Raw genomic sequence first — 15,000 nt, 5'->3', positions numbered from 1 at the left:
ACAAAACTGGAGAAGTAGATTGACAGAAACACATGGATAATGCAATTTTAAATATTATTTTTATCATATTTACAGTAAATTATAACACTATTGTAGAAAATGCATAAATGTTTAAGTGAACAATGAGGAAATGGATAAAAATGTGTTATATTTTAAATCTTGTAAAAATCCTTTAAGCAGATGGTATGATTTTTTTCTGTTTCAGAATTTCTGATTGTCTTATCCAATTACCCATGCGATGAGCACTCATTTCCTTTTTCTTTATTAATTACCATATAACTGTTTATTTCCAGTCATGTCTTTGCTCCTGTTCAAACATTGGTCATTTCCCCTGCTGTGTCCATCTGTTCATGGTTAAGTTTGTGATTGAATGTTTGTTTTTGTATTCTTGTGTGAGAAACTACACTTTACACTTTATATCATTGTTAGATTTGCGATAATAAAACACACTGAGCACTTGACCTAGTATCCTGCCCTCTATTTCATACATTCCAAAACACTTTCAGTAGGAACACTAATACATTAAGCACTCAGTTCTTTTATTAGTAAAACAGAAAGCAAAATAGATCATTTTGAAAATGTTTATTACCTCTCCTGAGCAATCTGTTCTGGTAAAACAGTACCACCATAAGCACTAAGGCCAGGAAGAGCAGCGTCCCCAACACAAAGAGAACCAGTGGAGGGGTGGATGGAGGTACAGGTGATGATGCTGAAATGAAATTATAGAAGAGAATCTCCACAGGACAGTGTTTTCATAAAGATTTAGAAAAATGGTGGACAGGAAGATTGTAATATTGTACCTGTTGTGGTGGTGATTGTTGTTGATTTGGTTGTAGAAGTGGTGGATGCAGATACGCCTGTAACAGAAATCCATTTAAAATTGTATGTTTTTAACCCTGGGAGAAAAGTGTAATGAGTGGAGACAGAATGCTGAAAAGTTAGCACACCCCTCTGACCTGCACAGGTGACTCCAGCATGAGAGCAGTCAGTGTGTTTCTTCAGGGAATGATGACAGTCCCACAGGTGAATCTCATCCCCTCGACACTTCACTCTGTTCAGCCAGACAGTCCCTTCACCAGGACCAAACCTATCAGCACTCAGCACCGACCCACAGCCCAGCTGTCTGCACACCACCTGAGCGTTCCTGATGTTCCACTGATCATCACAAACGGAGCCCCATGTAGCGTTATGATACACCTCCAACCTCCCAGAGCAGCTTCCCTTTCCTCCACTCAGCCTGAGAGACCAGTGTTCTACATCACACACATCACACATGAGGAAACACACCTCACTACAACACCATGAAGATAAAACTATGTTAAAGTTATAAGAAAATGATTTTATAAACACATCAAAAGATTTATTTTGTGAATAAAAAATACAAATGAATAAGTAAGAGCTTTTCCTTTAGATATCCTTACTTGGGCAACGTTTCTGAGAGGGAAATGATGAGCAATTTTTTTTTGAACCTAGAGATTTTCCATTATCTGCAGTAAGAAAATACATGCATTAATGACCAGTTACACATGCAGGTTTATCTCTCATAGCAGACATTTACATTATTTTTACTTTTATATATTTTTTTATTTATATTGCACATATACTGCGCAAGGCTTAGCATCTCTTCAGATTTGCCGTATTTGTGCTTATTTATGCGGTATTCTCCTGCATGCTTGCCCATTTCATTTATTTGAGTATAACATTAGACAATCACTTTTGTATATTGGTCACATCTGCAAAAACTCTGTTTCTGACATCATTTTCACCTTTGACCAGATAACAACGGAGCTTTTAGGGAAGCCGCAACAACGCAAGCCATGAACGAACAAAGCACCACTACCAAACTGCAGACAGTGCATTCTGATGGAGTCTTTATCGTCACTGGGGATTTTAATCACCACAATTTAAGGTCTGTTCTGCCAAGATTCCAACAGCAAAGTGTTCCCCAATTAGAAGCCCTTGTTGAACCGGGAGATCCGTCTTCTGCTCAAAGCACACAACACAGCCTTCAGGTCTGAACAACTACAGCGTTCCCAGAGCCAATCTGAAGAATGGATTCTGCCGATTGAGCGGCACTTCAACTCTGCTGACTCCCAACAAATGTGGCAAGAGATCAGGCCATCACTGACATCAAACCATCCAAAGGGGCACCTCCAAGCAGCTCTGCTTCACTCTCCGACAAGCATAACCTCTTCTACACTCGTTTTGATAAGGGGAACATAGAGCCCATGCTTAAGGCAGCGCTATTACCAGGTGAGCAGCAACTCTAAAGCCACTCTAAAACCCTTCTAAAGCACCCTTTTCACCCATGACTGCATACCTGCCTATGCCTCAAACATCATCGTTAAGTTCCCAGATGACACCACGGTGGTAAGCCTTTACAGAGGTAATAATGAGACGGCTAACAGGGAGGAGATCCAGCACCTAGTAGCATTAAGTGAGGACAATAACTGGGAACTGAACACCAAGAATACAAAGGTCACTGTGGATTTTAGACGACCTGGCCATCACATTCATGCTCCCATTTACATCAACAGGGCTGCTGTTGAGCGTGTACCCATCTTTAAGTTCCTTGAAGTCTGCATCTCTGAGGAGCTCACCTGATCTCTGAACTCTACTTTCCTGATCAAAAAGGCACAACAGCACCTGTATTTTCTAAGGAGACTTAAAAAATGTCCCATCTGTGCTACAGGATACTGGATAACTTTTACCAGTGCACCACTGAGATTGAGAGCATGCTCACTATCTGCATCTCATGTGGTACAGCAGCTGCACTACTTCGGACCGTGAAGCCCTTCAGAGGGTGGTGAAAACTGTCCAGCAAATCATTGGCACTTAGCTTTCCACCTTGGAGGTCATTTATAACAAACACTGTCTGCAAAGGCAAAGGTGCATCATCAAAGATCCCTCTCACCCTAACCATGGACTATTCACCCTTCTCCCATCGGGAGACGTTACAGGTGGCTCAGAGCACAAACACACTGAAGAATAGCTTTTTTCCTGTGGTGTTACTGCACTGAACAACTGATAACCATATATTGTTAACAAATACACCATTGCATTGTCACCTTCTGTGTATTTTGCTCTGCTTTATCACTACCCATTTTTTGCACCATCCATCACTTTGTTGATCATTTGCACTACTGTACATTCCACCCATAATTATTCTGTATATACTGTATCATACATACATATTTATACTTGTGGTATATCATGTCATTTATTTGCAAGTTATTCTGCATATTACTATATTTACTCTTATTTATACATACCATATATTATTACCTACTGCACCTTCTGTACATTATTTACCCCTCACCCCTGTACATACAGTATAGACCACATACGATTATTTATCACACTGCTATTTATTGTAAATAGGCCACTTATACACTTCTGGTTAGATGCTTAATGCATTTCATTGCCTCTGTACATGTACCTTGCACAATGACAATAAAGTTGAATCTAATCTTGTGTAATCTAATCTGCACTGATCTAATCTAATGTACAGAATAAAAAAAACTCTGACTCCACCCACCTGTGCAGGTAATATGTGCTACATGAACACTATTATCACATCTGTTCTGTCCCCAGGGTGAAGATGGACACTGCCACAGATTAGAGTCGTGTTTCCTACACTTCAGATAATCCAGCCAGTTAGGAGCAGCTTTTACACGAGCTTCAGTGTTTATCAGACTTTCACCTGTTCCACAGTTCAGCTCTCGACACACCATGTTTACTGTTTCATCATTCATCTGATTGTGACACACATTACCCCAGGTTCCATTGTAGAACACTTCCAGATTCCCCTCACAGCCCTCCGTGAGTCGGATCTCTTTAAACTCTGGTGGGAGAAGGATGATTTATACACTTCTACATATTGAATATATTTAACAGGTTTATTCTCAGTCATCACACTGTACCTGAGCACACGACTCCTACGTCCTCCTGGTGTCCACATTCACCCTCTTCACACAGCTGAAATCTGCAGTTCCACAGGGACGTCTCATTCCCCTCACACTCCACCTCATTCAGCCATATGGACCCAGTTCCAGGACCAAACCAGGCTGGTGTGTGGGTACTGAGGGCCCGTCCACACTGCAGCTGTCTGCACACCACATCTGCATCCTCAATACCCCAAGAGTCATCACACACTGTTCCCCATGAACCACTGTGGAAAACCTCCAGCCTTCCTGCACAGTCTCCTCCAGAACCTACCAGTCTGATGGAGCTGTGGGTGGAGTTAAAGATTCCTGCTGTATGACCAAAAACATGTCATGTTCAAGTGATTTTTTCTTTATTTCATTATTTATTAAAGACTAACAGGTTTTTCTAACATGTGTATTTACTCTCTATATTTAGTAGAACACTTTGGAAATACTGTTGTTTTGGAACTGGTATTAATATTGTTAGTAGTTAATCAACTATAGGTGGTGTTTACCTGAGCAGGTGATGTACAGATGTTCTCCAGAGGTGCAGTTGACAGCTTGTGCACTGCTGCAGTTCCCCAGATGAGCTTCACTCCCAGAGCAGCTGAAAGCCGTTACACACATGTGTTTGTGTTCAGTGGTGGATGGAGATGAACGGTAGTTCAGCACAGAGCCACAGCCCAGCTGTCTGCAGAGCACAGACGCCTCAGACAGACTCCACGAGTCCAGGAGAACTTTCCTCCAGTCCTGCCTGAAATAAATCTCCACCTCCCCCTGACACTCGCTCCCTCCAGACAACCGCACTCGCCCCTCATGAAACGCCATGGATGATCCTAAAGCAGAAGAACATCACTGAAATATTCTAATGAACACTGACTTTATTCACTAACGTGGTGTACGTGATGTTAATATCTCACCGTTACAGATCACTCCAGCATCGTGTTTATGAGAACATGCAGCTCGACTCCATGATGAGATGCCACATTGTGATAGGTGTGTCTCATTCCCCTGACAATCAAACACATCAGCCCAGATGTGGCCACTCCCCTCCACAAACCAGTCCACCTCCACCACAGCCACAGCACTCCCACAATCCAGCTGTGCACAGAGAACATCTGCAGCTCTCATATCCCAGCCTACAGCACAAACTGTGCCCCACTCACTGAGGTACTGGAGCTCCACTCGACCAGAACAGGAGTCTGATCCGTTCACCAGCCGAGCCTCTGTGTGACCAGAACAAACAGCCGAGAGCTCAGTGAAAGAGGAACATCAACAAAGACACCTTAAAGTTTGATTGACAGGAACGTGGTCTCTATTTAAACAGAAGTTCAATCATGATACTTTACCAGAACATATTAATCCCACATCATTGTGATGGGAGCAGTTTGATTGTTTGAGTGAAGATGATGATGGACAGAAGTAAATCTCAGATTCATTTCCTCTACACTGAAGCTTCTCAGTCCACACCTGACCCTCCCCTCGACCAAAAGCAGCTGATCCCAGAACCCTCACAGGAATCCCACAGTTCAGCTCTCGACAAAAAACCTCTGCATCCTGCTGGTCAAAGTCAACATCACACACTGTGGACCAGGAACCTCCATGAAGCACCTCCACTCTTCCAGAACATCTGTGAGGACCAGCAGTGAGTCTTGAATTCCAACCTGGGTTTTTAGTTCATAATGTAAAATTGAGCACATTTTTAAGAACATATACAAGCAAGAAAATAATTTGTTGGAGTTACAATGTGTTTTTAATGTAAATAAAATGTAAGTGTATTTAAATGAAGGTAATGTGCTAATTATCTAATTGCATTTTTTTTTTTATGCATGTGTTCACCTGAGCAGATGACTCCAGCATCAATGACATGATCACAGATGTGTCCCCCCTGTGAGCTACAATTGTTTATGGTCAGTTCAGATCCTCTGCAGTACAAATCATAAATCCAGATTGGTCCTGATCCTCTTCCAAACTCAGCCCAGTACCGCAAATCTACAGGCTCCCCACAATGCAGCTCTCTACACACCACTGCAGCATCTTTCATATCCCAGGCTGAACCACACACTGTTCCCCACTTTCCATCACGAAGAACCTCCACTCTCCCAGCACAGCGACTTCCACCATCCATTAACCTTACACTGTCTGAGAGAGAGAGAGAGAGCGAGAGAGAGAGAGAGAGAGAGCGAGAGAGAGAGAGAGAGAGAGATAGATAGAGAGAGAGAGAGAGATGTACCTAAAACTGAGTGCAATCAAACAAAAAAAGCATTAAGATACTTATGTAAGGAGATTTGTAATATAATGAACATAAAAGTAATCTTACTTCCAACTCAAAATATGTATCCTAACACAAAAGCATCATATACACAAACCAGGTATCGCTTCATGGCTACCAATCAGGCATAACATTATGACCACCTGTCTAAGGTTGTGTTGGTCCCCTTTTGCTGCTAAAACACACAAACATTAAAAGCATGAACTTCTTCAGCAGTTTGAGCTACAGGAGTTCGTCTGTTGGATTGGACCACACGGACCAGCCTTCGCCCCACACGTGCATCACTGAGCCTCGGCCGCCCACCACCCTGTCGCCGGTTCACCACTGTTCCTTCCTTAGACCAGTTTTATAGATCCTGACCACTGCAGACCACAAAAGCTGCAGTTTCGGAGATTCTCTGACCCAGTCGTCTAGATGTCACAATTTGGCCCTTGTCAAACTCACTCAAATCAAAATGACAAACTTATCACATCATCATCATACCTGTCATTATAACGTTCTTCTGATCAGCTTTCATGGCATCATCATAATTCTCTGCTTCATCCCCTACATTAAAACACAGATATTTAAAGTGGTACAGTGAGATTTTTTATCATTATTTTGTACAATCATTTTCATTAATGCAACTTTTAGTGATTACGAGTTAAATCCTGATAATGTTTATTAGAAACAATGATTGAACCAAAAACATTTGCAGTATTAAATGGAGAAAGTGTTACAGTATTATTACACAAATCTAAACATCACACAAAAACTAGACATTCATTTAGTGTGTTTGAAGTTCTTTATACATCATAATATCTCAGATAGTATTAAAAAGTTCTACTAAACCCATTCCACCCCCAGGTTAACCCCATGGGTGTACTCGAAATTCCTTAGTGAATTTGCAGATTTCATCTCAAGTTTGGTTGTTGCTTTAAACAAAGTATTAATTGTTGGTGATTGTAATATTAATATTAGTCCAGAAGACACTCTAAGAACAGCAGTGGTGTACATTCTAAATCCAGAGGGAATTAATCAGAATGTAAGGTTGTAGGACACACTCATAAAGGTGGACACACTCGATGTACACATATTATCTGTGTAAAGCTGCTTTGAGACAATGTTCATTGTTAAAACACTATACAAATAAAAATGAATTGAACTTAATGTATAATAACAATAATTTGGGTTAAATGTAGAATATGTTCCAGTCTGAAGTCATTTAAAATGTTTTATTTTATTAAATGATGCACTATTTTAACATATTAAATGTCTGTAGGATGGTTTTGGAGGCGAAGAAGAAGAGGAGGAAAGTAAGGATTGAAAGAAGAATAAGATGGTGGAAACTGAAGGAGGAAGAGTGTAGTGTGAGGTTCAGGGAAGAGGTCAGACAGGGGCTTGGTGGTGGTGAAGAGGTGCCGGATGATTGGGCAACTACTGCAGGAGTGATGAGGGAGGCAGCTAGAAAAGTACTTGGTGTGACATTTGGAAATAGAAAGCAAGACAAGGAGACGTGGTGGTGGAATGAGGAAGTGCAGGAGAGCATTAGGGGAAAGAGGTTGGCAAAACAGAAGTGGGATTGACAGAGTGATGAGAAAAGTAGGCAGGAGTACAAGGAGATGCGGCAGCAGGTAAAAAGGGATGTGGCGAAAGCCAAGGAAAAGGCATATGAGGAGCTGTATAAGAGGTTGGACACTAAGGAAGGGGAAAAGGATTTATACCGATTGGCCAGGCAGAGGGACCGAGCTGGGAAGGATGTACTGCAAGTTAGAGCAATAAAGGATGGAAAGGGAAATGTGTTGACTAATGAGGAGAGTGTGTTGAGAAGATGGAGGGAGTATTTTGAGCAGCTGATGAATGAGGAAAATCAGAGAGAGAGAAGGTTGGAGGATGTGGAGTTGGAGTTGGTGAAGCAGGATGTAGATAGGATTAGTAAGGAGGAAGTGAGAGCAGCGATTAGGAGGATGAAAAATGAAAAGTCGGTTGGACCAGATGACATACCGGTAGAAGCGTGGAGATGTTTAGGAGAGATGGCAGTGGAGTTTTTAACCAGATTGTTTAACAGGATTCTGGAAGGGGAGAGGATGCCTGAGGAATGGAGAAGGAGTGTGCTGGTACCAATCTTTAAGAATAAGGGAGATGTGCAGACCTGCAGTAACTACAGGGGAATTAAGTTGATCAGTCACACCATGAAGTTATGGGAAAGAGTAGTGGAAGCCAGGCTGAGAGAAGAGGTGACCATCTGTGAGCAACAGTATGGTTTCATGCCGAGGAAGAGCACCACAGATGCCTTATTTGCTTTGAGGATGTTGATGGAGAAGTATAGAGAAGGACAGAAGGAGCTGCATTGTGTGTTTGTGGATTTAGAGAAAGCGTACGACAGGGTGCCGAGAGAGGAGTTGTGGTATTGTATGAGAAAGTCAGGTGTGTCAGAGAAGTATGTGAGTGTGGTGCAGGACATGTATGAGGACAGTGTGATGGCAGTGAAGTGTGCAGTAGGTACGACAGACTGGTTCAGGGTGAAGGTTGGACTGCATCAAGGATCGGCCCTGAGCCCTTTCCTGTTTGCAGTGGTGATGGACAGGTTGACGGACGAGGTCAGACAGGAGTCTCCCTGGACTATGATGTTTGCAGATGATATTGTGATTTGTGGTGAGAGTAGAGAGCAGGTTGAGAAGAGCCTGGAGAGGTGGAGATATGCGCTGGAGAGAAGGGGAATGAAAGTCAGTAGGAGTAAGACAGAGTACATGTGTGTGAATGAGAGGGAGGGCAGTGGAGTGATGCGGGTGCAGGGAGAAGAGGTGGAGAAGGTGGAGGAGGTCAGGAACCTGGGGTCAACAGTGCAAAGTAATGGAGAGTGTGTTAGAGAAGTAAAGAAAAGAGTGCAGGCAGGGTGGAGTGGGTGGAGAAGAGTGATAGCAGGAGTGATTTGTGATAGTAGGGTATCTGCAAGAATGAAAGGGAAAGTTTATAGGACTGTGGTGAGACTTGCGATGTTGTATGGATTAGAGACAGTGGCATTGAGTAAAAGACAGGAGGTGGAGCTGGAGGTAGCAGAGCTGAAGATGTTAAGGTTTTCGTTGGGAGTGATGAGGATGGACAAGATTAGAAATGAGTTTATTAGAGGGACAGCACATGTAGGATGTTTTGGTGACAAGGGACATGAATTATATTGGTAGAAAAATGCTGAAGATGGAGCCACCAGGTAGGAGGAAAAGAGGAAGGCCAAGGAGGAGGTTCATGGATGTGGTGAGGGAGGACATGCAGGTAGTTGGTGTGAAAGAGGCAGATGTAGAGGACAGGGTGGTATGGAGACGGATGATCCGCTGTGGCAACCCCTAATGGGAAATGTATCTTTAATTTTCCAATGTTACTTATAATTGGATTACTGTTTGACCCCACAGAACTTTATTATGCTACTCAGGTCTACCACACACCAGGTAATGTAGCTTCTTAAACAACCAATTTTGCAGATCCCAAAACCGACTGCTTTCAGCCTATAGGCTCCTGTATTAATAGACAAACAGTTGGAAGGAAGCAGGCAGAGAGTTGGTGACCATCCCATTAGGGTTAGAAATGTAATAGCTTTGCTGAGGTCAGGTGATGGGGATAAGACTTGGTTTGCTGATGTCAGCTCGGTTGGCAGATCTTAGAAGACTGTGGCCTTGGGCAGCTGTGCCATTGGTCTCAACTATGAACTTGATGTGGGAAGCCATGCTGTCAGCCTTTGGCAAGAACAACTTGTGGAAGGCCATGTCGTCAACCTCACAGACAGAACTTGGGTTGTCAAACAATCTGCCTGTGGCTGGAGCTCAGCAGGGGAGGCTGTGTCATCAGATATAAGAGGAAGCTTGGCAGAGGAGGCCACCACCTCTGTCTTTGCTGTAGCTCTTTGTGGAAGACTGCCAGGTCAGCTTTAGTGACTTTGCTTCTTGTCTTCAGGTCTATTCTTTTTGAATTTGCCAGTCAGGCCTTTCCCAAAAATGGATCTACACTTACAGTATGGAACAGCCTTCTAATTATTGTTTGGGACTCAGACATTGTCTCAGTGTTTAGTATTTAGTTCTAACATGAATAAATTTTTGTTTAGTCCAACATCTTACTAAATAATTAATTTCTTCGGTAAAGGAGCAGCTCTAGAGGGTTCATGGTTGTTGAGTGTTTTGATAAACTGTGAGATTTGAATGCTGTCACCCCCAATTCTCTCCCCAATGCACTGACTCGGGTTTGTTGATGGTAAAGTTGCTGGAGCTTTATATCTCAGAGCTCCTTTCTGTGATAAGAGATATTTCTAATCATCTGTTTGCATCTGTCTTTGTGACAGAGTGAACTGTCCCTATGGTCAGCATGACAATACACACTATACTTTCACGTCTCCTCTGTTTCTTGCTACAGCGTTGTGGGTGCACACACACGCTGGTAGCACGCCGCTCACACACACACACACACACACACACACACACTCGCTTCATTCTTTCATCTCTCATCCCGGACAATAAGCGCACACACACACACACACACACACACACACAAACGGAAGGACTTCCTAAAACTTTGTGTACTCACCTGTTTGTTGCGTCGGTCTTCCGGGTTGAGCTTGGATGGCAGCCAACCGGAGCGCTGAATAGCGGCTGGCTTTAAAGCGCCAGCGCTACGTCGCGCATGCGCGGCAAAACTGGAAGTCGGCAAATTTATGTTGATGGGACATGTTTTTTTGTGGGTGATTATTATTATTATTGACATTGTTGGAATTTTCGTTATCATTATTATTGTTATTATTATTGTTGTTATTGATGTACAACACTATATTTATACACTATATTGATATTTATATTGTTATTAAGCCCTAGCTACAAAATTACCAAACCCCTTTGGGTGAAATGGTTGAGTCCAAGGGGAGGGGCTAACACTTTATAAACCAGTCTCCCAAGTCAATTGAGGGGAGTGGTAGGAGTGGTGCATTGTGGAGAGAACGAGGTCTGAGAAGCATTGTAGTGAATGCACATGAGCAGGTACACCTATTTTGTATATAGATTTCTTTACTTTCATCATAAGTGTCTTTGTTTTGTTATTTTGCCACTTTTTCTTTCATGGGGGTGTTGTATATAGTTTGGTCTTTGCACTTGAGCACACTGTAAATAAACACCACTTTAAACGAAACATCACAGCGAGTATTGCCATCATTTGGGTAGAAGGTGAACCCGTAAGGCCGCTCTACCACATTTGGTGTCAGAAGTTGGATGGCTACTCGCAGGACAGTGCCAAGAGGACGCAAGGCCAGGATGGTGCTTCGGTCCCAGACCCAGGCAGCCACTGATGAAAATGGAGCCTGGGGAACAGTGGATTCAACTGAGGAAGAAAGAGAGAAGGATTGGTTGCCTCCTGTACGACCCAAGGGCACGGCATCCAGGACTGGAGCAGGGCTGCCCATTAAACCATTCGAAGAAGGGATGGCAGAGGTGTTCTGGCAGTTCATGCAAGCACAGGAGCAGCAAGAGCAACGCTACCTCCAAGCGCTGCAGGTTCTGCAGGAGACCATGCAGCAAGCCATCCAACCAGCTTCTTCATCGCTGGGCCTGGAGAGCCCACGAATGGAGTTGCCCACACCAGCACCCCGGAGAATTAGCCTGTCCCCTAGGGTTTCGCACACTCCAGCAGGAAGCCCACAACTGGAGCTTCCTACACCAGCGCCCCGTGGAAGTGCTACTGCACTGAGGGTCCAGAGCACACCGACGCCCACCAGTCAGCCAATGCTTAGAACCGAGCCCAAGTTGCCAAGCTTCCAGCAAGGGGAAGACATTGAAAACTATCTGCATCGGTTCGAGTGGCTCGCCAGAACCTGGAAGTGGCCGGAGGACGATTGGAGCTACCAGCTGGTTCCACTGTTGACCGGGCAAGCACTGGAGGCCTACCTGGCGATGGATGAAGACCAAGTAGTGGTCTACAGTGAGCTCAAGAAGGCGCTTTTGGAGAAGTTTAACGTTTCTCCAGAAACCAATCGTCAGCGGTTTCGTGCGACTACAACCCCAGTTGCAGAGACACCCTCAGAGACATATAATCAGCTGAGGCATTCGCCGTTGGGTGCGACCGGAACTACACACCAAGGAGGAGATTGGAAAGATGGTCATCCTGGAGCAGTTGCTCCATGTCCTGCTATACGAAATCAGGATATGGGGAAAGGAACGGGAGCCAAGAGCTGGGCTAGCTGCTGCCAAACTTGCCCAGCAGTATCGGAACGCTCACCAGGAGAGTCGTCGGTTCCAACTGGTGAAAGGTGACCAGAAGAGTTCTACCAGTGGATGGAGCGCTGGAGAATCTCGCTGCCATATTTAAGCCAGCAAGGGGGACAAAGACACCAGAGAACAGAAACTCACGTGCTACTATTGTCAACAGCCAGGACACAAAGCAACCGTGTGCCCAGCAAGAAAGGCCAAGCTGACGGGGTTTTGTTATGTCCCAAGGAAGGAGGACAGAACAGTGAACTGTATGGAAAACCCCCAACTCATTCCAGTGACCGTTAATGGGAAGGAGTTGAAGGCTTTGTTGGACACTGGGAGTTCAATGTCACTGGTGAAAAGATGTCACGTGACCACTGTGTCTTTTACAAATCACACAAAGTTACAATGTGTGCATGGAGTGGTGAAACAGTACCCCCAAACCGAAGTGAATGTGTCCATAAACGGGCAGACCTACCTACTCACTGTGGCTGTTGTGGAAACCCTACCGGCGGATGTTATTTTGGGAGGGGATGTACCGGTATTACCCGAACTGGTACAAGCAAACTGGGAGGAAGAACGAGCGAGATCCAACCTCCAGCTAGCCTGTCCAGTCATCACTCGGGCCCAAGCTAAGATGGGACTGCAGCCGTTGCCTGACATGGACAGTAGCTTGTTGCAGGGCGGGACCAAGGGGCCCAGAAAATCACGTCGCCAACGTCGGCTGGAGAAAGGACTTGGTACCCCGGTGCCTGAAAGTAAAACCGAAGGACTGGAGGTCAGTGGATGGACTGTACCGGTAAACATCGCGGAGCTGCAGCGTGCAGACGAGTCGTTAAAACCTTTTTTTGAGAAAGCGTTGCAAGGCAAGCAAGCGGACGTGTGTGGGGAGCTGTACGTCATAAACAACGATATACTTTATATGCAATCATCGGATGTAACCAGGTTGGTGGTGCCGAGATGTTGTCGCCCTGTGGTGCTGCATCTAGCACATACAGTTGCCTGGGCGGGACATCTGGCTCTGCAGAAGACCTACGCACGTATCAGCTCACGATTCGTCTGGCCGGCGTTGTACACGGATGTACAAAATTACTGCACCACATGCCCCACCTGTCAGCAGACTAGTGCTGTGCTACGACGAGACAGGGCCCCTCTACAACCATTGCCCGTAATCTCCGTCCCATTCCAACGCATCGCTATGGACATAGTAGAGCCACTGGAGAAGAGCAGTACAGGATATCAGTATATCCTTGTCATCAGTGACTACGCCACTAGGTACCCAGAGGCATTTCCTCTCCGCTCCATCACCACCCCTAAGATAATAAATGCTCTAATTCAGCTGTTTTCTCGGTTGGGAATCCCAGAAGAGATCCTCACGGACCAAGGAACTAACTTCACCTCAAAGCTGATGAAACAGTTACACCGACAGCTGGGGATCACCGCTATCAAGACCAGTCCATACCACCCTCAGACAGATGGACTGGTGGAGTGCTTCAATAAAACGCTCAAAAGCATGCTACGGAAGTTTGTGTCAGACACTGGAAGGGACTGGGACAAATGGCTACCTTTCGTGCTATTTGCCTACTGGGAGGTGCCACAAGCATCGACTGGCTTCTCACCCTTCGAGCTCCTGTATGGTTGGCAGGTCCAAGGACCTCTGGATCTCCTCCGGAGAAACTGGGAGGACCCTTGTTCAGAAAATAAGGCTGAAAAGGGCATAGTCCAGTACATCCTAGAGATGAGGGATCGTCTGGAAAACTACAGGAAGCTGGCAGCAGAGAACCTCCAAAAGGCTCAAAAGTACCAGAAGACGTGGTATGACCAGCAAGCCCATTCCAGAGAGCTACGACCAGGACAGAAAGTACTGTTGTTGCTGCCAACGTCCACGAGTAAGCTCCTTATGAAGTGGCAGGGGCCCTACAGTGTGGTACGGAGGATGGGGCAGACATCGTACGAGATCTATCATCCTGACAAAGGCAAGGCAAAGCAAACTTACCATATTAACCTGCTGAAGGAGTGGAAAGAGCCTCCCAGCGAAAAGGCAGACCCGGTACTGCTCATTCAGAAGGTGGAGGAAGATCAGGAGGAGGATTATCCAGAACCAAAGGCTAGCGGGCAGACACAGTCAGCAGAGGTAGACCTCGGACACCTGGAGGCACCCAAACAGGCTGAGCTGCAAACGCTCTTTGGACGATACCCGGCGTTGTTTCGTCAGAGGCCTGGACGGACCAACCTGGTACACCACAAGATCCGCCTGACAAATACAACCCCATCTCGACAGAGACCGTATTGGGTACCTGAGAGGCTGGTGGCACCACTGAAGGCGGAAGTTAGGACTATGCTGGAGATGGGAGTAATCGAGCCGTCAAGCAGTGAATGGAGTAGTCCGGTGGTCATCGTACCAAAGAAGGACAACACCCTCCGCATCTGCATTGACTTCCGTCGATTAAACTCCCAGTCCCAGTTCGAGGCGTACCCGATGCCACGCATTGATGATTTGCTGGAAAAGATCGGGGGAGCCAAGTACGTGACCACCTTGGACCTGTGTAAGGGATATTGGCAGGTGCCTCTGGAAAAGACGTCCCGACCTTACACAGCGTTGTAA

General features: G+C 45.1%; 1 protein-coding gene across 7 annotated transcripts in view; it reads right to left on the bottom strand.

Moving 5' to 3' along the window:
• LOC310719362 (antigen WC1.1-like) overlaps positions 1-15,000 on the bottom strand; it is an 89,811-nt gene that overhangs the window by 50,077 nt on the left and 24,734 nt on the right. For 5 of the 7 annotated variants that reach the window (XR_014531447.1, XM_083528984.1, XM_083528983.1 and 2 more), the window contains exons 2-10: positions 6,682-6,744; positions 5,766-6,068; positions 5,283-5,590; positions 4,847-5,168; positions 4,442-4,762; positions 3,924-4,256; positions 3,539-3,844; positions 1,422-1,487; positions 957-1,253 (exon numbers count right to left, since the gene is read on the bottom strand). Coding sequence is in view for 6 of the 7 variants with exons in the window: in XM_083528984.1 (XP_083385110.1) it covers positions 957-1,253; positions 1,422-1,487; positions 3,539-3,844; positions 3,924-4,256; positions 4,442-4,762; positions 4,847-5,168; positions 5,283-5,590; positions 5,766-6,068; positions 6,682-6,744 (2,319 nt within the window). In the remaining variant the exon portion in view is untranslated. Of the gene's footprint in view, positions 1-956; positions 1,254-1,421; positions 1,488-3,538; positions 3,845-3,923; positions 4,257-4,441; positions 4,763-4,846; positions 5,169-5,275; positions 5,591-5,765; positions 6,069-6,681; positions 6,745-15,000 lie in introns of all 7 variants that reach the window. The other 2 variants (XM_083528985.1, XM_083528988.1) reach the window with 2 other exon arrangements.

This window comes from Silurus aristotelis (genome assembly GCF_946808225.1).
Source record: "Silurus aristotelis genome assembly, chromosome: 24".
Lineage (NCBI taxonomy): Eukaryota > Metazoa > Chordata > Actinopteri > Siluriformes > Siluridae > Silurus > Silurus aristotelis.
The sequence above is the reverse complement of the archived record's forward strand: the minus strand, read 5'-3'. Positions and strand labels throughout refer to the sequence as shown.